General features: G+C 42.1%; 1 protein-coding gene across 2 annotated transcripts in view; it reads left to right on the top strand.

Moving 5' to 3' along the window:
* The window catches only part of EMCN (endomucin), an 84,011-nt gene that overhangs the window by 33,767 nt on the left and 25,543 nt on the right, over positions 1-24,701 (top strand). For both annotated transcript variants that reach the window (XM_074949982.1, XM_074949983.1), the window contains exons 5-10: positions 1,346-1,459; positions 5,610-5,678; positions 10,779-10,904; positions 17,577-17,606; positions 20,900-20,953; positions 22,837-22,932. In XM_074949982.1, coding sequence (XP_074806083.1) covers positions 1,346-1,459; positions 5,610-5,678; positions 10,779-10,904; positions 17,577-17,606; positions 20,900-20,953; positions 22,837-22,932 — 489 coding nt within the window. The remainder of the gene's footprint in view (positions 1-1,345; positions 1,460-5,609; positions 5,679-10,778; positions 10,905-17,576; positions 17,607-20,899; positions 20,954-22,836; positions 22,933-24,701) is intronic.

The raw sequence follows: 24,701 nt of genomic DNA, 5'->3' as shown, positions 1-24,701 counted from the left end.
AGCTCTCATGGAGTTGGTGGGTGTTTGTTTTGACTGCTTCCCAAAGGTTCCATCCACACACACAACTCAGCAAGATTACAGTCCATGTTGGGGCAGTCCCTCTTCAGATGTCTTGAGCCCCAACACTGGTAACAAACAATTTGACAGATTGTGGGCAGGGTTTCCTTCCTCCCCCCTCTTACAATTGGTTGTTCCCCACTTTTCCTCCCTGAGACAGTTTATTTTACTAGGGACAACAGCCTCCATGAACTCCTCAGTGAGTTTAACGGCAGCTTCTAAAGTAGGGGGTTGGTGCCTCTGCATCAAACCCTGGTGACCTCAGGGAGATTCTGCAATCGCTGTTCCAAAATAATAGATGGCCTGATATCCCCCACTCTTTGGTCATCTGGCCTCTTCCATCTAGTGGCCCAATCTGATACTTTTTGTGCAGTGCAGCTTGCTGCTTGAAACCTTTGCCTGTTTCATTCTGCCAACGGACTCATATGATCTAAAATGGCTGCCTTTACGGTATCCTAATCTGCAGCTTGTTCAGCGCCATGTAAACAGCTTGAGCTTCTTCTGAGAGAGAGGGAGCTAACTGGAAGGCCCCTACTGTCTTTTCCCAGCCTGCTCCCAAAGCCACCTTCTCAAACATAAACAAAAAGCCATTGGGGTCATTCATTGGGCCTATTTTGCCCAGGCCTGTGCCTTAGTTATCACTCCCTATTGAGGGACTCAACAGCTTCTCCAGGAGCTGTTGCTGCACTTGCAATTGGCCTGCAATATATTGCTTTGTTGTTCTGCTGGCCAGGAAAACAAGAATTATCTCTCGGTGCACTGGGTCATCTGAAACTCCTGACGGGTTTTCTTTAACTCCATTTGTTGCTCAACTACCCAGCACAGGAATGTTTCCATATTGCCCAGTCTGCCGCTCCTTCTCATCATCTTCTCTCTCCAATTCTTTGCCTACACCAGAATGGGAAATCCCAGATAAACCCACAAATATCACAGGGGCACTCTTGGCAAGCAGGCCTCATATGCTGTCAAGTTGATGGGTGAAATCCAGCCCCCTTTGAAATCAATGGTAGTTTAGCCATTGTCTTCAGTGGAGCTAGGATTTCACCCCATGTATTTAGATAGGCTTTTCCTTAGTGGAGTGAGTTATTAGGGTGGTGCATTCTGGTTTGTTGGTTTTCTGTGTGGAGAGGAGAGTTCTTTCAGTATTGCTGAAGTTGTCAATTTAGATGAATTATGGTGTTTTAAAAAAGATATTAATGCAAGTGGGCCTAGAGATATTTGATAGATATGCTACATATATTGTGGGGGAAATAGGTAAAATAAAGAACTTGAATGTTTTTTCTTTCAGTTACTTCAAATGTTACCTGGGAACCAGTTTCCCAGACCAACTCTTCACAACAACCAACACAGGTCACTACATCACCATCATCAATAAGAGACGCAAATGACAAAACTAGTAGTGGTAAGTGATAACTTTTGCTGATCAACTGCTGAACCCATTGGAGGCTGCATTTCTGAACAATAGTGTGGAACAGTAGAGAGCACAAACAACGTAGTTCTGATGGTAGAATTAGGGATTTGAGAGCCGGTGTTCTCTTAACTATTAAGTTTACTTCTCAGATACTTCGTTCCACAGTAAACCTCTCCATAATGAAGTCCTACTCCAGTGGCTCAGACACTAAAATGTTTCATTTTTATGAGAGAGATGGCTTTGAACCAATGCACTGGATTTGAACAACCTTGTAATTTGAGGAGGTGGAATGATAAGGTCTTTTGTTTGTCTGTTTTTTAAAAGAAAGTGGATAATCAAGACATGACCATGTAAAGTGATCAGAGTGGTCCCAGAATAGCATTCCCATATGTAAACAATAAAACCCAGATTTTAAACAGTTCTAGTACTGGCTCAAAACAGATCAGTGTGGCATTTATTAAGGAGCTTTGAGAGGAAAATGGAGGCAGGGTGCTGCAGAGCTACTCCTGGCCATGAGGGGGAACTCAGGCGGTGGCTGACCCTGTAGCAAACAAGCAGGAATAGAATCCAGCTGCCTCTCCCACAGCTGTGTTGACTGAAAAGGGAGTTAAATTCAGTACACACTTTTGTCCCTAAAGTAAATAGATGTGACTCTGAGCAGATCTATTGAGTAAGAAAGTGCCATTTTCACCATTACTTTTCAAAGCTAGAATAATACTTTGGACCCATTTCAGCAAAACACTGACGGATGCACTTTTTACATATGCTTAGGTGCTTTACCAAATAGGAAAGGACTTCACCATGTAGCTTGATTATAGCTTCACTGAATTGGGGCCTTTAAAATATTCCTTTTTTAAGTTATCATAGAACTTAAAGATGGAAATATTTATTTGGTCATGTAGTCCAGCACCCCAACAGTGCGCAATGGCTTCCCAGCGTATTCTCCAAAATGTTGTTGAGTCTAGTTTTAAATGGCATAAGTCACCAGGGCTTCTTTTTCTTTCCTTATGTCTGTGTTCTATAATCTAATGGATTTAACTGCTTCAAAGTAAGCATAGGATAATTTAGGCTAGGGAAGTGTAACAATTTCCAAACTATTACTCCCAATCCCCACCCTTTGGGCCTGAAAATTAGTCCTCTCTTTTACTTGTCAGTTACACTTTCAAATTCTATAGGCATCAAAATTCAGGCTTTGCCTTTCTATTGAACAGTCTAATGTGTTTGGTCCTCCTTCACTGTATTTTGGCTAGCCATTCAGATGCTGTTATTGCAGAAGGCATGGCTAAAATATCCCCAGTGCAGAAGCTGTTGAAGTGTGGGAGAAAGTGTCAAAAGCCCTTTGCAAAAATCACTAATGTGGCTCCTTTTGGTTTGATAGAGGTTCCTGACTCAAGGGTATCAATGCAGCACAGCCATCTGGAACTAAAACATACCGATAGGTAGGGCTCCTGGCATGTGAGGAAATGCTGATGAGGAAAAGCATGCCTGTCTGTGCAGCTTAGTTCCAGGTGGTGGTCAGTATTGATATCCTGGAGTAGGCCAAGCTTGGAAACCTCTTTTATATTTTGAAGCAGTAGGGGAGAAAGAAAGGAGGGGGAAGTCTAGTGAGTGGTATATTCCATAAGCAAAACATACATTAATACATAGAGATGGCCCCGAGCCAGAAAAGGCCCAAAGATATAGGGCCTCAAAATCTGTGGGTATTTGAATGGGTGCTGATATTTTAATTCAGGACCATTTCAATAGATATGATTTTCCCTGTTCACCCAACACACCCTCAGCCTGTGTGCAACTTAATGGATGGTGCTTATTATGTGATCTTCTTATAAAAAGCCCTGCCACTTGGAGCAAGAAATTAAAATGTTCAATTTAACCAATTAATTCCCATGTATAGACTACTACCATAGAAGCAAATGTTCCCTGATTATATTTGCAGTCCTTACCCAACCTTTACTCTCTTTAAATCAATGGGAGCTTTGATTAAGGACTGTGGGATTTAGCCCCATAATCAAAGTAGGGGCTTCACTGTTAAGGCTTTGATTGGAAACAACATGAAGGGTGGCCTTTCTTGCATGCCCACTCTCGGCGGAGAAGAAACACAGCACGCTTTCTTACATCCATCCCCCTGCCCTCCAACTGCATCTGCAAATTAATAAGACAGTATATAGCTGTTCCATTGGCTATTCTGGGGTGTCTCACTCTTGTTTTGATGCAGAATGAAAACAAATTTTGAAACAAATTTTGAAACCTCATAATTTTTCACGAAAGGTGATCGTGGCTTCATTACCTGCATTCCACCATCTTTATTTGCACACTGGAGGGGTGTGGCGGGGAAAAAGTTTCCTGTGTCCTCATTTCCCTCTGTGACAAGTACACAAGACAGACCAGATTTTGTCTGTAAAATGGAGACTAGTCTAGTAGAATATTGGCCACTACCTTTCTTTTTCAATTACGCTTCATTCCCTCCCACCACCCCGTCTTCAGTGTGTCTCAGAGGACAAATGGCAATAATTTAAGATGGCCTAATGAAATTTTAAATTTCACCTTAAAAAACCACTAGGCTGGATCAATAATAAAAATGAGGACATTCTGCAAAAGAACGTTTATATTGCTTTTTAACTGGGGAAATCGTTTTGCCCATGCCAACCCCTGATCCCATCCACACAGCAGAGATTTGACAGCTCTCCCCATCTCTGCTACTATTTCTGTTGCTGCTGTTACCTTTCATTATAGATTTGGAAAAAGCCCTCACAAAGTCTGTGTGCTTTGTGAAAGAATGCAATAGCCTTTTTTCTCAATCTACCATATTTCTTCCCCTCCACAGGCACTCTTTCCCTCTCCCTCTGTTTATTGATATATTTGGCCACTCTCCTTTGTCTTTTACTAATATTTGAGGACAACCCCAGTAGCTTTTACTAAATCAAAACTACTGCATCAGCCCTGCAGTCCACACCCCCAAACAAGAGCTGTGTGTAAGATCCAGAGCTTGTCTCTCTCACCAGCAAAAGTTGGTCCAATAGAAGATATTACCTCACCCACCTTGTCTCTCTGGTATTTTTGTTTGTAGTGAACTACAGATGCAAAAGAGCACAATCAAGTGTGTCTATAAATAATAGAATTCTATACTTAATAGAATTTAGACCTCTGACTACCAGGGGCACAATCAAGTAGACATTTACTGTGAGATTTTCAAAGCTGCCTTGATTATTTGAACAATGATTTACCATTAATTTGAATGAGGATTGGGCATTCCAATCCCTGAGGATTTTGATGTTGCACTATGCCCTAGTGGATAGAGCACTAGACTGGACCTCAGGAGACCTGGTTCTGCCATTGGCCTGCTGGGTAACCTTGGAAAAGTCACTTCCTTGCTCTGTGCCTCAGATACCACATCTGTTAAATGGGGGAATAATGATGCTGACTTCCTTTATAAAGTGCTTTTGAGGCGTGGTGGTAAGAGCTGGGTTTTACTGCTGATTTACTGCTGCAATCAGCTTCATGTGCGATTGATTATAGATGCAAAATTAGAGGCCTGAGTGAATCCTCTTTTAAAATTTGGTCCTGTGAGTGTATGTGTAAGGTGTAAGCTCCACAGAAATCACTTCGTTTTCTGCTTAAAATCTCTTACTGGAAATAGAAAGATTTTGACTGGAAACACACACAGTTTCTTTTGGCCTGAAAGATGCTTAAACAAAGTAGCCTCAATTTTTGAAGCGTGTCCATGAATTACTGAGATGGTTGACCTTACATCATTTTTTACACACAGATAATTTTGGTTTTATGTTCTCTGCACTTCGCAATCATTTTTGGCTTATTTGATGTGGTTCTAATATCAAAACTAGTTAGCCTGCTGGGAGGGAGATTAAGAACACTATGTAGAAAAACTGAAATGTATGTGGATTGTATGTAAGATAAGTGGTAATTCACCCTGAGATCAAGAGAAGATATATGTAAAATTTCAGTTCATTAAAAGAAAACTAAGGGCTATTGGACACAAGTAGTAGGCAAAACCTGATGCTCAGACAGCAGATTTACAGAAAAGCTCCAGTTTTCCCCTTGCTTTCCTGCTGATTATTTCTTTGACAAATATGTGTTGAGAACAGTGGTTAACATACTGTCGTTTATCCTACCAAAATATCAGCAGAGAAAACTGAATCACTGCCAGCGAGTTCTGTGATGGCAGCATCAGACTCCACTTCGATGATGGCTGGTAAGGCATCCCTTTAAAAATCTTATTTATAATCAACTGTTGACAACAGACCCATTAAACAACGATGTGATTGTTTTACAGCAACAACCTGCTTTCTCTGTTGTGATGCTTTGCTGTGAATTCAGCCTCCTCCTGTTAAGCATGCAGAAATCTTTTCTGCAGCTGGAGGAATAGGCACATGATGAATTACTGCAGTGATGTGTCAGTGGGAAGGGCAGATCTGGATCACTGAGTGCCCAAGAGGAACCAGCAGGGGATTCTCTTACAGAACACTGGCATTGTAATAAGCGGAGAACTCAGATTTACACTGTCTCCTTCTACTTCCTACATCAAATTAAGTCTCTCATAGATCTGAGTTATGGGTTTTATCAAAACCCAAATCTCTAGCAGGCTCAGTGCTGCTCTTCCATTTATAAGCACTGGCTGTGTCTGAATGAGTCAGCCTCTTTAGGGGATTGGCACAAGAACTGCTCCATCTACTTAGGAGATCGCAATACTGTGTATTAGACACAAAGCTTAGATACTACTGAAGGCCCCAAATCAGGTGTTAATATTTCACTGTAAAGGAAATTACAAATAGAATTAAGAGAATCTCCTCATTAGGTTGCCTCTTTAGGCTCACGTTAGATCCAGTGCAGAGGGCCCGTGCACAACTTTGTGCCCACTTCAACCCTCAATATAGGGCTTAAGGGCCTGATCCAAAGCCCATTGAATTTAATGGGATTCTTTCTAAATAACTGCAATGGGCTTTACATCAGATTTTAAGTAAGACATAAATAGTACTGTTACCCCTTCTGACTAGGGATGTAAATATTATTTAAATAGCTAACTGTTTAAACAATAAAAAGTATATCATTTAACCGGTTAGCCGATTAAAGGGAGAGGGGCTGGAGCCGCTCCGGCCGGCACACCAGGCGTTAACAGTTAGGTTGGGTTAACAGTAAGACTAATACTTACCGGTTAATCATTTAACCATTTAATATTGTACATCGCTACTTCTGACCTGAGCATCTAGCCAAAAACTCAGGGTCTAATAGGTCGTTCCAGTTCAGAGGAAAAATTGGTGACATTGAGGCCTGATCTACATTAGGAACTTAAATCGGCATAGCTACATCTCTCAGGGGTGTGAAAAATCCATGCCCCTGAAAGACGTAGCTAGACTGACCTGACCCCCGGGGTAGACAGTGCTAGGTCGACAGTAGAATTCGTCCGTTGTTCTAGCTACCACCTCTCAGGGAGGTGGATTACCTATGACAATGCGAGAACCCCTCCCATCAGCGTAAGTACTGTCCACGCTGAAGTGCTACCGCGGCGCAGCTGCAGTGTTTTAGATGTAGACATACCCTCAGGTATTTCTTTGAGGCAGTTTTATTTACAAAGAATGTACCAAGTCCTGTGTCTCTGAATGCAGCACGAATCAAAGTAACAAGAAATAGTTTCTATTGCTCACAGACCCAAGCTTCTTTTCAGGCAGCACTCCTGACCCAAATAACCTCTCCCCAGGTTTCTTCCAGGGTCCCATGCCATGCTTTCAGCTGCACCTACAGTGACTTTTGTGGTCTTCCCCTGTGTGTGTGTACGTGTCTCTCTCTCCTCTTTGTTTCTGTGTGTTCTGCCTTTGCCCTTCACCCTGACCCAACACACGCACACACTTACCCAGACAATACGCAGCAAAACACCTCTGCCCACTCAGCCCAAAACTCCTGGGCAGGATGAGAACCACTTTTGTCTTGTGTGGAGGGCCTTGTGATTAACTTATCCTGACAGTACTGGTAATAGAAGGGTGTGTTCATGCCCAATCTCAAGGAGCTTTTAACTCTGTTTTACCCAGCTTATACCTTGGCCATCCCTCTGTACAGGGGTGAATTTTGCCCATGCTGAATAAATTGTATCAAAAAAGATAAATGAAGATTATGTTCTCCCACTGATCCTCCATTGTGGAATATACATGTTCCCCAGAACAATCTGTTCTCACAGCAACTAAATATGAGTAGAGTATTTAGACCTGGGTTCCTGCCAGTAGTGAGGCAGCTCTTGGAACATGTGATCCCTGTGGGATTACAGCTGTATGTGGGGTTACCAGACAAACTGGTGGTTGATGTCAGAACAAGATGCCTGGCTGCCTCCCTCCTTGTTTCTCCCACTCACCTGATTATTCTGCACAGCTTGCTGAGTGTATTTATGGTTGAATGTCTCCGCAGATGAAGGATTACTGCAAGTCTGGCTTTCCTTTCGGTCTCTGATCAGAGGCTTTTATTAATATTGTTGTAATAACTTCATATTATTGCTTCTATGATAACAGAACCATTAGTGGAACCTGCTGCAACTACCATTCTCATTATCTCCTATAATAAGCCCCTACATGTTAAGAGGGTTTTGTTTGTTTGTTTTAAGACCTCAGGTCAAAATTCAGTGTACAAGGTTACAGAGCCTGGAGCAATTAAAATAAAAATGAAAACAAAAAGAAAAGTTTGTTTAAAAATCTGTTTGCCTTTTAAGTTACGGGGATTCAGAAATGATCAGAGGTTTCGGAGGCTTTGTGTAACTCTTGCACCATAATTTTAAAAAGCTTTTTTAAAATTATTTAAATGAAAGTTTGCAAATCATTAGCTTCTATTATAGACTAGACTTCCATATTAATTTTAAAATATGTGATCCTGTGTGCAGAATGAGCGAGGTACAGGCAGTTCAGCCTTACCTCAAAATTTCTAGGCTTTCCAGAATATAGCCTGAACCTTAAGGTGCAATTATGGCTCTTATCGGCTTGAGTCATGCTGGAGGGGGGAGGCAGCACACACCTCCAGAATGGTGGGGCCTGGAAACGCAGGCATTATGCCTTTGGAGAGAGGCAAGGTGCACTCCTTGTTATACGCCTGCTCAACGGGTGGGGCCAGTGTTGCCTGCAGCACAGCTATTTGGATGAAATACATACATGAAGCAGGGAAGGGGCAAAGGCCCCAACCTGAAATCCCTCCCCCCCCCCCGATGCTGCTGCCTCCCCTTGTGTTTCTTAGCTCCCTGGGCCCCTGTAGGGGTATTCTGGGAGGGGAAAGTGCTCTAGCAAACTCAGGCAGGGGGAGCATAGTTTAATTCTGTAATGTTGTACAAATGTACTTTTTGGTATCAATATTATGTTTACAAAACTGGTTTTAGAATAAGACCTAAACCTACCCCAAAAAAATGAAGGGGGGGGGAAGTAGCTCATGTGCTGTTGGGTTACAGCGACTTGCAGTCCACTTGCCCATTTAGCTAAGCGTGGCTCCAGGACCCAACCCTGCAGCGTGTGGAATACCTAAAGAAGTCACTGAGTTCTGAGCGGAGCTTGACAGTGGGATAAAATCCAGAAGGCCTTGGAATTTGGGTGCCTGAAGCTAGACATCTTAATTCATATTTAGACACCTAAATAAGTGATCAGCTTTTCAGAGGTGCTGAGCACCTGCTGCTCTCTCTGAAGTCACTGGTTACTGCTGGTGTTCAACATGAAAATCAGGCCTCAGGGGGATGTCTACACTGCAATAAGACGCCCGTGTCAGCTCACTTGGGCTTGCAGGGCTGTGAAATGTCAGTGTTGACATTGAAAAAATTGGGTTTGTTTAGTCTGGGTGTTTTATTGCAGTGTACACATACCCCAGGTGTCTGGACAGAGATTCTGGAGAAGGGCTCTCTCTGGGAAGACTGGAGGAAATACAGAGACTGTACATATTTGAAGCATACACTCCCAAAGGCTGACATGGTCTAGATACAAAATTTGCACCAGTTTAAATGTATAGGTTTTTAAAAATGGTTTGTTAAATCCCTTGTGTGGACACTCTTCCATTGGTTTATAGCTGGCTCTTATAGACTTTGCATAAGTCAGAAAGGGAGTATTGTGTTGCCATCGGGTACCTGCTGTTTTTATCCAATAGGTAGCGTCTTGCCTTTTGTTAGATTAAGGTATGAACATAAAATATAAATTATCCACTCGATCGTGACAACTTAAATTCTGTTTCATTGTTGTTCAATGACCTTCAGCTCTGCTGCTTCACGGGGTGCGTCACGGGATCATTTTAGACTCACCTCAAGTGCAAATCTCATTATTATACAAGTAGCCCTGACCCTGTATCAAGCATATGAGAACTGAAATAAAGGCGAGAATAGACATTTAGTTGTACTTTTAACGATCTCCGGATATTGTACTTTCTAAGCAGCAGGATAAATCCTCCCAGTGGCAGAGAATGAAGCAATTGACCCTTGTAGCAGGGTGCTGGTGCAGAAGCACCTAATTAGCCCCTGCCCAGTCAGCTGCAATCCAGGGAAGCCGATTGGGGCTGATGGAAAAGGCCTGATGCTGGCCTGAGGATTGGTAACACCTGCTGACCTGAGAAGCCAAGGGCTATAAAGGCTCGGAGGGATCCAGAAGGGGGTGTGTGGCAAGGGAGACATCAGTCAGGGAGGGAGCTAGAGGCCTCCTAGCTGAAGGCTGACCCTGCCTGTGAGGGAGGTAACCCTCTAAAGCTTGTATATAGATGGACACTGGTGGTGGGACAACATTAAGTAAATAAAGACACAGGTGTTGCACAACCCTGAGGCCTCTCCGAGCCCTACTGGGGAGGGCAAACAGGCCCCAGGAAGAGGGGCGGGCCATGAACCCTGTTACAACCCTATTATTAATTTCTATCTGTAAAACTTGTATAAGATCAAACCATGTGACTGTCAGGTGTTTAGCTGTAGAATTGACACAGACTTTATCAGGAATTCAGTTTCTCTGTTCTGACCAGATTGTACTCAGCACAGGAATGGGGTAGGGGTGGAAGTGGCTCTAAGCTATATTTCCGTTTCCCTGATCCTGGAAAAAGGGCCTGAGGCTATTTTGGCCACTGGTATGGCTTAGTGAGGCCTCAAGGCTGCTCTAAATTATGCTAGTAGTAACAACCCCTTAGCGGCTGGCTGGCAAAGGATTGCCAGAGTGGGAGGTGCTCCAGCTACACACTCTACACTAATGGGGCTGAGAGCAAGTAAGGTGTAAAGTTGGGGGCGGGAGGGCGGGCAGATAGGTGGGTGTTGAGGATCAAGCATGCTGTTTGTATTGGATCAATGCTCATTTGACTGCCTTCTTTTCAGATCCGACTACCAGTGTAATAACCTCAGAACATAGCAAGGGTCATCAAACCACATCTAATGTTGATGGGTCACCTCCAACTCCGGTAACAGGAACCAACGCAATAATCATCAAGGCTGACACTATAAGTAAGTGATGAGTCCCTGCATCATCAGTCACACCGTGTTCTGAAACAGAACCATTTCTCTGAAATAGCCATGCTCAGCGTGAAATGTCAATTACAGTTTGCATTACAGTTAGTATAGGTGAACTTCAAAAGATTCAGAGTTTTCCCCACTCAATGAAATTAAAGGCTGTAATTTATAAAATGAGCTGGAAAGACTAACTTCAGCCACATACAGTTGTTCTGTGGCATTCACTGCTACAGGAGGTCATTGAGTCAAATACTGTGACTAGAATTTAAAGTGAAAAATAACTATAATGTTTATGATCACTAACAACCCTACAAACTGGTTCACAGTCAAGCTGGAAGGGCATATCAAGTGGGGTCCGATAGGGATCAGTTGTGGGTCTGGTTCTGTTCAATATCTTCATCAATGATTTAGATAATGGTAGAGAGAGTACACTTATAAAGTTTGCAGATGATACCAAACTGGGAGGCATTGCATGTGCTTTGGAGGATAGGATTAAAATTCAAAACGATCTGGACAAACTGGACAAATGGTTTCATGTAAATAGGATGAAATTCAATAAGGACAAAGTCAAAGTGTTCCATTTAGGAAGGAACAATCAGCTGTACACACACATAATGGGAAATAATTGCCTAGGAAGGAGTACTGCAGAAAAGGATCTGAAGGTCATAATGGAGCACAACCTAAATATGAGTCAACAGTCTAACACTGTTGTGGGGGGCGGCAGGCAGGGGGAAGGGGAAAGCAAACATCATTCTGGGATGTGCAAGTATTAGCAGGAGTGTTGTAAGCAAGATATGAGAATTAATTCTTCTGCTCTACTCTGCCCTGATTAGGCCTCAACTGGAATATTGTGTCCAGGTCTGGGTGCCAGATTTCAGGAAAGATGTGGACAAATTGGAGAAAGTCCAGAGAAGAGCAACAAAAATGATTAAAGATCTAGAAAACTTGACCTTTGAGGGAAGATTGAAAAAATTTGGTTTGTTTAGTCTGGAGAAGAGAAGACTGAGAGGTGACATGACAAGTTTTCAAGTACATACAAGGTTGTTACAAGGAGAAGAGAGGAAAAAATGTTCTCCTTAACCCCTGAGGATAGGACAAGAAGCAATGGGTTTAAATTGCAGCAAGGGAGGTTTAGGTTGGACATTAGGAAAAACTTCCGAACTGGCAGGATGCTTAAGCACTGGAACAAATTGCCTGGGGCGGTTCTGGAAGCTCCATCACTGGAGATTTTTAAGAGCAGGGGAGACAAATACCTGTCAGGGATGGTCTAGATAATACTTAGTCCTGCCTTGAGTGCAAGGGACTGGATTAGATGACCTCTTGAGATCCCTTCCAGTCCTACAATTCTATGATTCTGTGAAACTAAGATAATGCTATAAGATAATGCTATAACCAAAAGATGTTGTTCAGGGTATAAAATGATCATCTGTGAGGTCATGAAGACATTCATTTTCCACAACCTACAAATAGCATGGTACAACTGGCTGTTGTGGAGGTTTCATCTTTGAATCATTAGGTACTGGCCATGGCTGAAGGTTGATGACAGACTAGATCAGGGGTGGGCAAACTACGGCCCGCGGGCCGGATCCAGCGCCTCAGGGCTTTGGATCCGGCCCGTGGGATTGCCCCCCGTGGTGCCGCAGGCCCTGCGCTGGCACCACGTCCATGGGGCCCGGGGGGAGGGGGCAAAGGCGGAGGGCTCCATGCATTGCCCTTGCCTCCAGGCACTGCCCCCCCCCCACAGCTCCCATTGGCCGGGAATGGGGAACCTCAGCCAATGGGAGCTTTGGGAGAGGTACCTGGAGGCATGGAAAGGGCAGCGCGCAGAGCCCTGTGTTCCCCCCTCCCCCAGGGGCCGCACAGGGACGTGGTTCCGGCCGCTTCCCAGACTGCCTTGGTGTGGGGCCAGGGCATGTGGCTGCCCTCCAAAACTGAAGAAGTAAACTACAGGCTATTGAGGCTATTTAGGTAGAGGACCTTTGAGAATACAATGGAGAGAGGTTAGTTATTGGTCTCTTTCACCATCTGTCAATCTTCTAACCATCTCTGAATTGATTGAGTCAGGTATTTTCAAACCAAACTGGGGTCAGTTGTGCCAAAAAAAGTGTTTTGCTCACCACCCAACAAGGATTTAGTGCCACCAATGTTGTACTTCACTTTTCAATGATGAATCTGGAAGTCTTCCCAGATTATTTATACAGAGCATCTGCCCCTCTAATTTACAGCCCCAAAGGATGAGGTTGACTAGGAACAGACAGAACAACTACAGTATCTGTTACTCCTGCCTTTCTGCCCATCTCTCTTTCTGTAAAACCACTGTGCATGACCCCACCTCCAACCACCTGTCTGTTGGCTGAATATTTAGAGAATACAAACTGAAAACATCTACTGTGTTGGCCACCTGAACATGTGGGTTTATATACCACAGCTGAGCCACCTCCAGAACAAACAGGCCAGTTGTTTGACTGGATACTTGAGATGGAAGGAAAAGAGAGAGGGTAGGAATCTCTTCACTATTCTCTGTTTTCTTTTTTCTATTTTGGCAGAATGTAGATCTCATCTGGAAAAGATGCTTCATACTTGTGCAGCTTTAATAATGGTCATGAGTTAGGTGATTTTTGTAATCCCTGGATAAGGTGGGCTGCTAAAGTGGGGAATATCCCTTTAAATAGTTTGAGTGTCCTCTAATGGCCTTCACTGGCTGTGTCTGCAGTGACCAGAGATCTGTCAGAACAGCAGTGTACATTATTCATAGATTCCAAAGCCAGAAGGGACCACTGTGATTATCTAGTCTGACCTCCCACATAGCACAGACCAAAGAACTTCCCCCAAAGTAATTCCAAGAGCATGTCTTTTAGAAAAACATCTGATCTCAATTTAAAAATTGCCAGTGAAGGAGAATCTACTACGACCCTTGATAAGTTGTTCCAATGGTTAATTACACTCATTTTTTAAAAAAATTAATCTTCCCTCCAGTCTGAATTTGTCTAGCTTCAACTTCCAGCCATTAGATCATGTTATACCTTTCTCTGCTAGACTGAAGAGCTGTTAAATATTTGTTTCCCATGTAAATACTTATAGACTGTAATCAAGTCACACCTTAACTGTCTCTGTGTTAAGCTAAATAGATAGAGCCTGGTGCCCAGGCAGCATGGAGGAGGAAACTGAAGCATTCAGCAGAGGTCTTTGTGATGGATCTCAAGGCTCCAACCCTTCTGCTGAACCCTGTGTGTGTCAATATGAGGCCACATGATGGGATTTCTCTTTTTTTCAATTTGCTTTTTTAAAAACCTAGGAAATTACACAAAAAACTGCATAAGTACAAGGAGGCCAAAATAAGGTTGCATTTCCTGACTCCTGTGTGCTTGACTTTGCAACGTTAGTAATGTTCTTTAAAAGTAGGGTTTGTGGGAGAAGTAATATGTAGGTAGCTCTGTGTGTTTATTTTGATCCCACTCTTCCCATATGATTATTACATTTGTGGTGCAGATACAAACACACAACAGAAGTCATTCTATTTTTTAGGGAGCATATTCTGGCTAATAATACTAATGTTTATAACCAATAGCACTTATGTAGTGTTTCAGACATTCGGTAAATAAATTTCACACTTGTATGATAAGTAATATCTTCATTTTATAGAGGGGCAGTATAAGAACCAGAGGATGAGTGAACTCTTCAGGATTACACTTGAAATAATTGACCGTTATGCAGAGGGCCAGCACAGGGTATAGCATAGAAAGCACAGCACAGGGGCAAAAGTGACTTTACACACCTCCAGGATTCTGGTCTGCTCTGGGGCTGATTTAGCCCCTGGTATCATTTAGAGTAGCCAGAGGACTGCTCTGAATTATGGCAGCTTTCCCTCAAGCAGCATGTGGGCTGCTTCACCATCCAGAAGAGTTGGAGTGCAGAGCATGTGCCAGTCTCTCTTGCAGAGTTGTAGTCTGCCTCTCCTTACAGATTCCCCCAGGATAAAATCAGAGAACTGCAGTCCCCAATATCATCCTGCAAGGAAAGAGCCTTAAAAAAATAGATGGGCCTTTCACTAAACACAATATTGGCTGGTTCTGTCAGACAATTGGAGGAAGAGAATTCCAGAACTGAGAGCTCACCAGAGCCCTGCCTTTGAACTCCAAACAATCCTAGTTTGAGGCTGTTAGCAAAAACATCCTAGCTCCTCTCAGCTGCCAGGGTAGCACATGAGGAAAGAGGCAGTTTCTAAGGGAACCAGGCCCAACTCAGGTAGGACTTTCATGATCAAAATTAACACCTTGAATTGCACCCAGGTCAAACTGGAAGCTTCTAAAAGCTTTGGAGAACAGCTGCTATCTGGTTGTTGTTTTTCACACAAATAATTTATCAAGCCTCATATCCTGCACCAGCTGTAGCTTCTGAATATTCATTAAAGGTAGCCCCCTTTCAATAAGCCAGTTTGGAGACCACCAAGACAAAGATGATGACAATGAGGTGCACACCAGATAGAAACAGTCACAGTCAGCTAGCCCCTGGTTTGGGGAAGCCTGTGTCACACTAAAAGGTCAGCATTCCACTGCCAGTATATAAAAGGGGAGAGTTTCAAAGAGGAGTTTGGTGCCCAACTCCCATTGACTTGCACAATTCACATGTGAGAGGGTTTAGCACTGTGTCATAAAGAGCACTGTTGGGTGTGATGACAATCTGTGGCTCCAAATCTGAAATATTCATTAGCCTTCTTAATTTCCAAAGATGTTATAGTCTAGACATGGCACAGCAGCCTTCTAACAAGAATAGGAATTACTGTACCACACAATTACTGAAGTAAATGTTGCATCTGACAGTAAGCATTATGCATGATGCATTGTAAGGTCCATTTCTTCTTCATTAACGATGCACGTTACTCCTGCTGCTCTGCAGACTACTAGCCAAAATCACCAAGATAATTAATGAATATTCATTTTTAAAAGGGTTTATGACACTTGAGGGTCTGGAGTAACTCTTTACCTGTCACAATGAGGCACTTCAGTTTGTTTTAGGAAGACACTTAAGGTGTTTGCCAGTTAAATGCCAGCTATCTATTGAAAGGCACTTACTCAAGTTGTAGTCTCAGAACTTTTTAGGAATATATTAGTTGCAGCAAATAGGCCCTTGGCTACAGCCAAGCGGCACATAGCCCCAGTGGCTTTACACTTCTCTGATCCGGCTGATGCTGTGCAAGGTCACTTCCACCTCCACCCAGTCCCATAAAAGTAGGAGATCTGTTATTGTCACACCAGCTAGGAGTCAGTTGGCAGTTATGGAGGGGATCAGGCAAGGAAGAGCAAGGGTTACAGCAATATGGTCACATGAGATGGTCAGAGGTGGACAGGAGCTCTTAGATCACTGAGAACATAATGATTAAACTTTTACTGCTCTTGCTCTTAAGCTAAGATTAAGCAATTAGAACTGTTTTCTTTCTTTAAAAAAAAAACCTGCACTGTACACAGTGTCTAATATTATCTTCTAAAAACAAGTCTGAGGGCTAAAATCTTCTGAGGAACAGAGCAGACTGAAAGCCCCCAGCAGCTCCATACCATGCAGGAGAGATCTCTGTCTGTCCATAACATGGCTAGAAAGCAGAGTCACTGGGCCCAGGAGGGGCACGTACTGCTGTTTCTCAAAGTTTCACTGCGCAGATTGTAGGTAGCAGAAACATAGAGGAAGAAGTGGGGGACAAAAGGTGTAGGTAGGGGCTATTTGTTTTCTATTTAGATACTGTTTTTTTTCAAATGTGCGTGCTTTTATTTTTTGCTCCCCCTTTTTTGCTACCACTCCAGTGTATTCTGTTGTAATACAGACTTAACCTGAAAGACAGTGTGTATGTAACCGGGTAATTCTACAATAAGTAACCTCCACGTATTCTGAATAACTTGGCGCTAGGGATCTAAACTCTCTTAAAACAAGAGGTTGAAATTCACACCCTGTACTATGAGCGAACCCAAAGCCGATGTACTACTCAAATCCTCAAAATAGGCCTAGTCCTGGCATTCTGCATAGGGTGAATTTCGTCCTTAGAGAAATCATACCTACCCCCATGTATCTTCTGGGCCACACATGCATTCTTTGTAGAATCTATTGGTCTGACCAGAGCTCCTTCTGCTGAGCCTGGAAAGAAGATAAAAGCTATCATGTTGAACAGAATCGAAGAGAATCACAAAGTAACCAGAGCCTTACATCTCAGCACTGCTTTGTGTTACTGCAGTGATGCACGGTGGTGTGGACCCATGATGCTGCAAAAATAGCAATGCAATACCCGGAGAGCCTACCCCAATTACTTTGTAGCTCACTCGCATGCCATTCACTGAATAAGTGGCTATCTCGCTCCTCATAAATAAGTCCTACTGATTTAGTATTTTTCCAGCTGTATCTTTCTAACCATCATGCAAAAAAGCTTTACCTCCCTTAGTGAAAAATGTTCACTGCAGCTGGGACGGCATTAAATTTAAAGCCTGTTCCCCCATCATATAACAGCATATAGCAAAACTTTTTCAAACAAACAAAGTTTCAAATTCTTTAAAGCAACACCAGCTTTTGGGGTTTAATAGTTTCTAAGGCATGCAAGCAGTTTCCTCCAAGTATCCGTTCAGTACAGTGCTGCTAATCTTAAAGCAACTGCTAACCATAGTTTTCTTTTTGTCTTTTTTATAGGCCCACACAAGAAATCAACATCAACACCAAGTAAGACTGAGAAAAGGACCTAGTCCTTACACATTCATTAAAGGGAATTGAATGCAGGGAAGGGAGAACAGAATGAAAAAGGAAGCATACACATAAAGGACACCAGGAAGCTCCAGGGAGAGAGAATGAGTTCAAAGTATAGCACTGAAATGGACAGGAGACACACATTTGTTGCTGCAAGAAGTGGTTTCCCCTGATAATTCAACTGAACATAATATTACAGCAGGAGACACTGAAAACATACAGGGTACAGGCACAAAATTAAAGATATCTAACAAGGCTAAAGAGAGATTAGGTTGCAGCGGAAAATTGATACAAGAATAAAATATTTGCCAAGACATTCTAAGATGCTTATTATAGTCACTGTTAATTCTTTTATCGTGTTTCTTTTAATTAGCAAGTACTGGCAGATCTCAGGGGACAACGGTTTTCTGTGCCAGTCCCTCAGCTGGTATTGTCCTTTCGAATGCTCTTTGGAGTTATCAGAGAGCAGGCTCTTCGGTACTGTGTTCTTTTGTCTCTTCCAGTTCTTTCTAGCACTTCCCCTCCTGCAACCAGGAGGACTAACCCTCTCCCCATACTCCAAGACTTGCATAGATCATTTTCTATGTGTTTAAACATCTTCCAAATTCACATTCAGGATGGGGAGTACAGGTGGGTGGGCCTGGTGTGGGGGAGAATTTCAACTAATGAAACTGATAATTGAGCACAAGTTTGTATTCCTTGACCCATTTTATCCTCTTAATAGAGATTCCTTTTAACTGTTGCAGTTCTCACTGAGAGTCTCATATACATAAAATACCATGTGATTTAGTCTACTGGTTCCTGTAAATAGTTTATTCTTCAGTCAGTCAGTCACATAAGTGGGTGTTTCTATGCATCATTTAATGAAGTGAGCTAGAAAAAAATACAAGAATGAATTAAAATCCTTAGCTTCTCACCTGAGAACACACATGCCGAGTTCTGGGGACCACATTTACTGTGACAAGCCTTTCTGTTTAATTAGTTTCCGTTACTGGATTTAAACAGTATCCACGATCAGTTGAATTTGTGCTTTCTGTTTGCTTGCCTAATTCTTGCTATAGCAAGTACAGGTAATGTAATGAATGTTTTGATAATATTCCTCTGAGAAATCTGACGAGATAGCACTGAATTATGAAAGTTATTAGAATTATCTCAGGCTCTTTATGATGGCTTATGAATTCCATTCTTGCATTTTCACTTCCCAGCAGACAGACACCCTGGGAGAGGTAACTTGTACTTTGCAGAGATAAGGGCCTTAGACAATGATTGTCTATATTATATTATAGCACTTAAAGGTGCCAACCAAGATCAGGGCCCCATTGTGCTAGGCACTGTACCAATACATAGTAAGCAATAATCCCTGCCACAAAGATCTTAAAATCCTAGACAAGACAGAAATAGGATGGGAAGGGAAACAGAGAGAGGAAGTGACTTTCCCAAGGTCACACAACCAGTCAGTACCAGAGCTGGGAATAGAATCCAGATATCATAACTCCCAGTCTAGTTGCTGCCAACCACACATGTAGCATGTTAAACATTCTCATGAATATCTGTTGTTTCTAGTTATCTGGAAAATGCAACAAACCTGTAGAGAAGCAATCCTGCCCCTTCAGCTGTAGGCAAGCTACTATTTTATAATTGAGCAGATCAGTATGTTCTGAACACAGGGTTATGGGCAATTTAAAAAGAATAGATTAAAAACTGAAGCTTCCCTCAGGACTGACTTTGAGTTTGAAATTAGTACAGCAGGGGACAGCCCATGCTCTAAGGTTTAGCTGGGTCTGACACTCAGTTTGTTACTACAATTCTATGCTATCCCTACATATTTACAGTACCAATATAAGAAAATGATAGTCTAGAGTTTAAGGCACTGGACTGGGCCTCAGGCCCTTTGAGTTAAGTTTCTGGCTCTGCCACAGATTTCCTCTGACCCTTGGGAAAGTGACTTAATCTCTATGTGTGCCTCAATTTCCACCTGTAAAATGGGGCTTTCCTTTTTCTCACTCTATTTAGATTATAAGCACTTTGGGATAAGGACTGTCTATTACTGTGTGTGTGTGTGTGTGTGTGTGTCTGCATGTGCAGTATAATGGGACTCCATCTTGAATGGGGCCTCTAGGGGCTACCATAACATAACTAAAAAAGTAGTAACTATACTATGTGCTGTACATAACACTACTATATACTCTGTCTGTGGCACATAATAGGCTAGTCTCCTGTGGGCTGTGTAATACTTTGGTCTACTTTTGGTTGTTGGGTTTAGTGTGAGGGTGTTGTTGGTGGCCTGTGATATACAGGAGGTCAGGTGAGTCGATCTATTGGTCCTTTCTGGCCTTCAGCTCGATGACTCTATGTGCTATTAGTTCTATTGAATCCACCTTTCTCTTTTTTTACTCCATTGTAGGAGAGCTATTTCTTATCTTGTATCTGTATGTAAATCCTACGTAAATGCTATGCTTTACCACTGTTTTATTATTGTTAGGCATCTAACGCTTTGTTTACACAGGCCATTTGCCTAGGTTGTACGCTCAGTTGCAGTAATTGCACATGCAGTTCTAGGTGCACAATACCACGTCTTGTGTGACTCAGAACTCCTTTTTTTTTAAAAAATGTTGTCGTGTGTGCAGTGAAATGTAAGCATAGAAGCACAGCTGTTTGCTTTTTCTTTCAAATTCTTTCAAATTCAGTGATTTTGTTTTTCTTTAATCTTTCTGCAGTGAGGTAATAAATTACTTGGGTAATTGATACCTGACTCAGATTCAGATTAGTGCCCAAAGGTAGAAAACAGTGCTTAGAACACAGATCCTGGAAAATCCCTAGAGAACTCCTCATGCTGATTAAACCAACCAACCATTTCTGTCTATAAACACAGCAGAGAGAGCATTCATCTCCCACTAAAACACTTGACTCTCAAGAAAGTGGTTAAAGTTCAGAAGTTTCAGCCTGTCGTGGTGTTGTTGGTTTCTGCCTGTGGATTCTTTTAGTCAGACTTACAGTGCATGTCCCTGATTCCTGATGAGTATTTTCTCCTAGCCCACAGCAAATTCCCCTCAGCTAGACTCCTTCCCATTGCAGAGCCCAGGTTACCAAAGCAATTTCTCAGCCCAAATGATACCTTCTCTGTTCTTTAGAACACATATGTCAGTGGGGAGGAAGGGAAGGAGCCATGCTCCTATTCCAGGACGAGTTGCATAAAATTCAATAGGGGGGTGCTATCACAAAACAAGGTTTGAATTAACCTGAGAGATAATTACTTTCTTTGTCAATAGGTCAAGGCAGATCTGGTAGCAATGACAAACAAGCGGATACTGACCAATATTCCAGTGAGTACATATGTTTCTTCGTTCTCCGTCTTTAGAATTTGCTGGTAGAAACTGTTTGATTTTAGGTGAGTGATCAGCAATGAAACTAGCAGCCTTATCTCAGTCCTTCCTGGATCATGGACCCATTACTAAACCAGTTGCACTGTCTCTGTTATAAGGCTTGACTCACAGAGAAGCAGGGCTTAACGAGCACTGAGCTAACACTACTCTCCACTCAGAGCAGTGCAATTATTCCCAGGGACTGAGGGCAATGGGACATGAGTGAAAAACCTCAACTCAGTTGCTCGTACTGAGAGATGACGTGGGGAAATGCATAACTAAATTGTTCACCTTTCACAAACCTTTCATTTAGCACTGAGAGAGCCAGTCAAGGCACAGGGTAAATGTGTGTAGTCCTAGGCTGTATTCTCCAAACTTCTTCAAGCAATTGGTATGAGGGTGCTACTCCCTTTCTTGTATATGATAAAACACATGTACATCTTGTAGGGAAGTGCTATTGCAGGTCTGGTTTCTGATCTCCTTTCTAATATTTACTCAGCTGTATACAACTTCAGTTTTCTCTAAGATCTAAACTTCGCTCCAGTACAGATATAACTATATTTTAAATCACCTCAAGAAACATTTTGGAAAGGATCAACTCCATCCTTGGTGGAGCCATAAAGATGCTACATCCCCATTTTATCCCCCTACCATGGAGGCCCTTCTGAGTGGCTGCCATCTTTTTTTATCTAGATCAGCTCTTCCTTTGGATCCAAGCAGTATCACTGCTAGTGCTTCGCCTGTCAGAAAGACTGCTACTGAATAATGCAAAGTATCTCCCCACTTCCCCAGAGTCTGAATCTATTGCTTCTTCATCAGTCTTAGCCTGGAGAGAGCTGGCGGTGTTCTGGGAACTAAAGCCAGGTTTCCCAGAATCCAGACAATGCCACTCTTTAATCAGTGAGAGAGGTTGCTGTTGAATTGATGCAGTGCTCTATCAGCTTGAGGAGTGCTAGTGTATGTCTGGGAATCTCCCACGTTGCAGGGCAGAGAACCCTCCTTTAGGCCACCAGGCTAGCCTGTTAAACTTGAACCTGAAGGATGGAGCCATGAAAAATTATAATCAGAGAGAAACTGGGCCTGGCATATACATTTTCCAGAAAGTGTCTCTATTACATAAATCTGTCCTTTTACACATTCTTACTACTTGGCTGGGAAACACCTGTCAGGAAACAACAGATGGTAGGAAATAATAAAAGGAGACAAACTGCCTCCTTTTAAAAAGGGGGCCTTTTTTTTTGGTATCCCTGGTCAGAGGTATTGTGCAGAATGTTACTAGATTGTGTAACTCCTACACACCTTTCTGTGATTACCATATTGAAAGAGAAATCATCACTTTTGTCACTGAATTTCAAATCTGCCTTGTTTTGCAGTACATGGGTTTTGGTTTTTTTAAATTGTTCCTGGAACATGGGTGCTGAAAATTTACATTGGGCTATTAACTCTCAAGGGGAACATTTTGTACTTTTCTTGTGATTAGAGTATTCCCATGTGGGGAGAAATTATAACCCTAATGGTCCAAAGACATGTGCATGTGAATACACTCTGTCTAGTTAGGAGTCTGATATTTAAGACACAGACTCCAGAATGATGAGGGATGGTGGAGGAAGCTACTAAATCTTCCTTTGTTGCCTAAAGTCCTGGTTTTCAAAAAGGCTGCAAGCCTGACACCTAGTGAATGCATGAGGAGTAACCAATGTAACAAGATTCAAGAGAAATCAATAGCTTCAGCTATACTGATGGAGGAGAGGCTAAGAGAAGAGATTAATTTGTTTGATATTTATATGTTTAAAGTTATGCAAGTGGAATGTGGTTGGTAAAATAATTTTCTCCACTTTTTGCAGGTATTATTTTGCCAGTTGTGATTGCCTTGATCGTAATAACCCTTTCTGTATTCATTCTGGTGGCTTTGTACAGAATGTGCCAGAGGACAGCCCCAGGTATTTGTTCAACATTTTTCTGCAGCCAGGAAGTCTTCGATATATTATTAAAGGAACACTGCAAATGTTTGTATTAAAATCTGACCTATCATACAAATGTTGTATTCAGATAGATAACTGTGCTGATTTTAAAATATTTAGTCAAGAAAGGAATTAACACTTCTTTATTAAGATCACCATGGGGTATATGTAGGGGAGGAAACAACACCTGTTGTAGAACACACAAATCCAATATGTTTAATGCTACCTCTTCTTTAGCAGTTACCTAACAAACAGCTGGGCTGACACTGTCAATGAGTATAGTCTGCAGAGAAAAATTGCTTGGAAAAGCAAGGGGCAAAATAAGTTGCATCTGTTGTTAAAATCAGCTGTGTTCATTTTAGCTCTGTTGAAAACACAAGGGGAAAAAATCAATTTTTCCTTGTTTTGGAGAGACCCCATGTTTATATTTTTCCTTGTCCACATAAAATCCAAGGGAAAACAGTATTTTCATCAATAAAGCAGTGATTTGGACAGAGCAGTCTGCCACCGTTTCCAATATTGCCCATAACATATTGAGGCTCACAGTGGGAAATAACGTTACTACATTAATTTTGCCAAATATATTGAACTTAGTGGGCTAGAGGCAAATGCAGTGCGGTACTAAGTAGGAGACACAAATGTGAATCCATAATGTGGTCTCTCTGCTTTCAAGCTGACAAGAGCTGGGAGCTCTGTGCAGGGATTTAGCTGTGAAATTCCTGGGGGCTGGAAATGTGAAGTCATAACAAGGCCTTGAAGCTACAGGCCAAGGTAAATAGCATGTTGTAATAAATTTTGCAAATGACAATGCAACCGCAAAAACAGAGAAGGGAAATGATTCCTTGCCTGGAAAATTATTGAATCTTCATTGCCAAGGAGTGAAGATTTTAGGTGGAGAGAATTTCTCTGGCTTTCCCCCTGCAAATAAACTCAATCAAAGCAAATTTATTTTAAAATTGTAATGAATATTTGTGGATATCTTTTGAAGTATTTGCCTAGCTCTAGCTCACTACCTAAACATCCACACTCTTACAACCGGTGCTGTAGAAATATATCTAATCTAATCCACCACCCACAGGACAAGAATAAAGAATGTGGAATACACAGCATGCATAATACATTATTTGGGTGTGTCCACTTCTCGTCTAGAAGGCTAGAGACTGTAACATGGGAACTTTGGAGTGTTTACAGATATGTAAAGGAAGGGAAAACTTTTTTATCTCAAATCACACCATGATGATACTGTCATCACATTGTACTCTGATTTTCTTTATTGATGCAATGCCATGAAATTAGGATCAATGTAAAAACAATGATGCATGAGAAGCCCCAAACAAAAAATTCAGGCCTCCAACTGTCCTTGGTGTGTGGGGTCAGTGGGAGTTCCAAACGTGGCATGGGTGCAAAATTAAGCTTGCAAGATCTGGAACAAACCCATGAAAATTGGGATTATTCCATGATGGGCAGTGACTTTAACTTGGACAATCTATATAGGAAAAACCATACAGCAGTTCCCTTTAGCTTCATGGTCTTGGAGCAAGGACTTGTTGTGTGACCTCTTGTGAGTCATTTAATCCTTGTTCCTGAGTTTCGGTAAAAATGATAATTATACTTATCCACCTTTATAAATCATGTTGACCCTGCATGATAAGTGCAAGTTATCATTCCTGTTTGTTTGTTGTTTTATTAATATTTGCTGCAGAGCTACAAAATCTCAAAATAGGTTTATGCTAGTCATGGCTGTGTTT

The sequence above is a fragment of the Natator depressus genome, chromosome 4 (assembly GCF_965152275.1).
Source record: "Natator depressus isolate rNatDep1 chromosome 4, rNatDep2.hap1, whole genome shotgun sequence".
NCBI classification, from domain to species: Eukaryota; Metazoa; Chordata; order Testudines; family Cheloniidae; genus Natator; species Natator depressus.
Note: the sequence above shows the minus strand (reverse complement) of the source record. Positions and strands in the feature narration are given on the sequence as shown.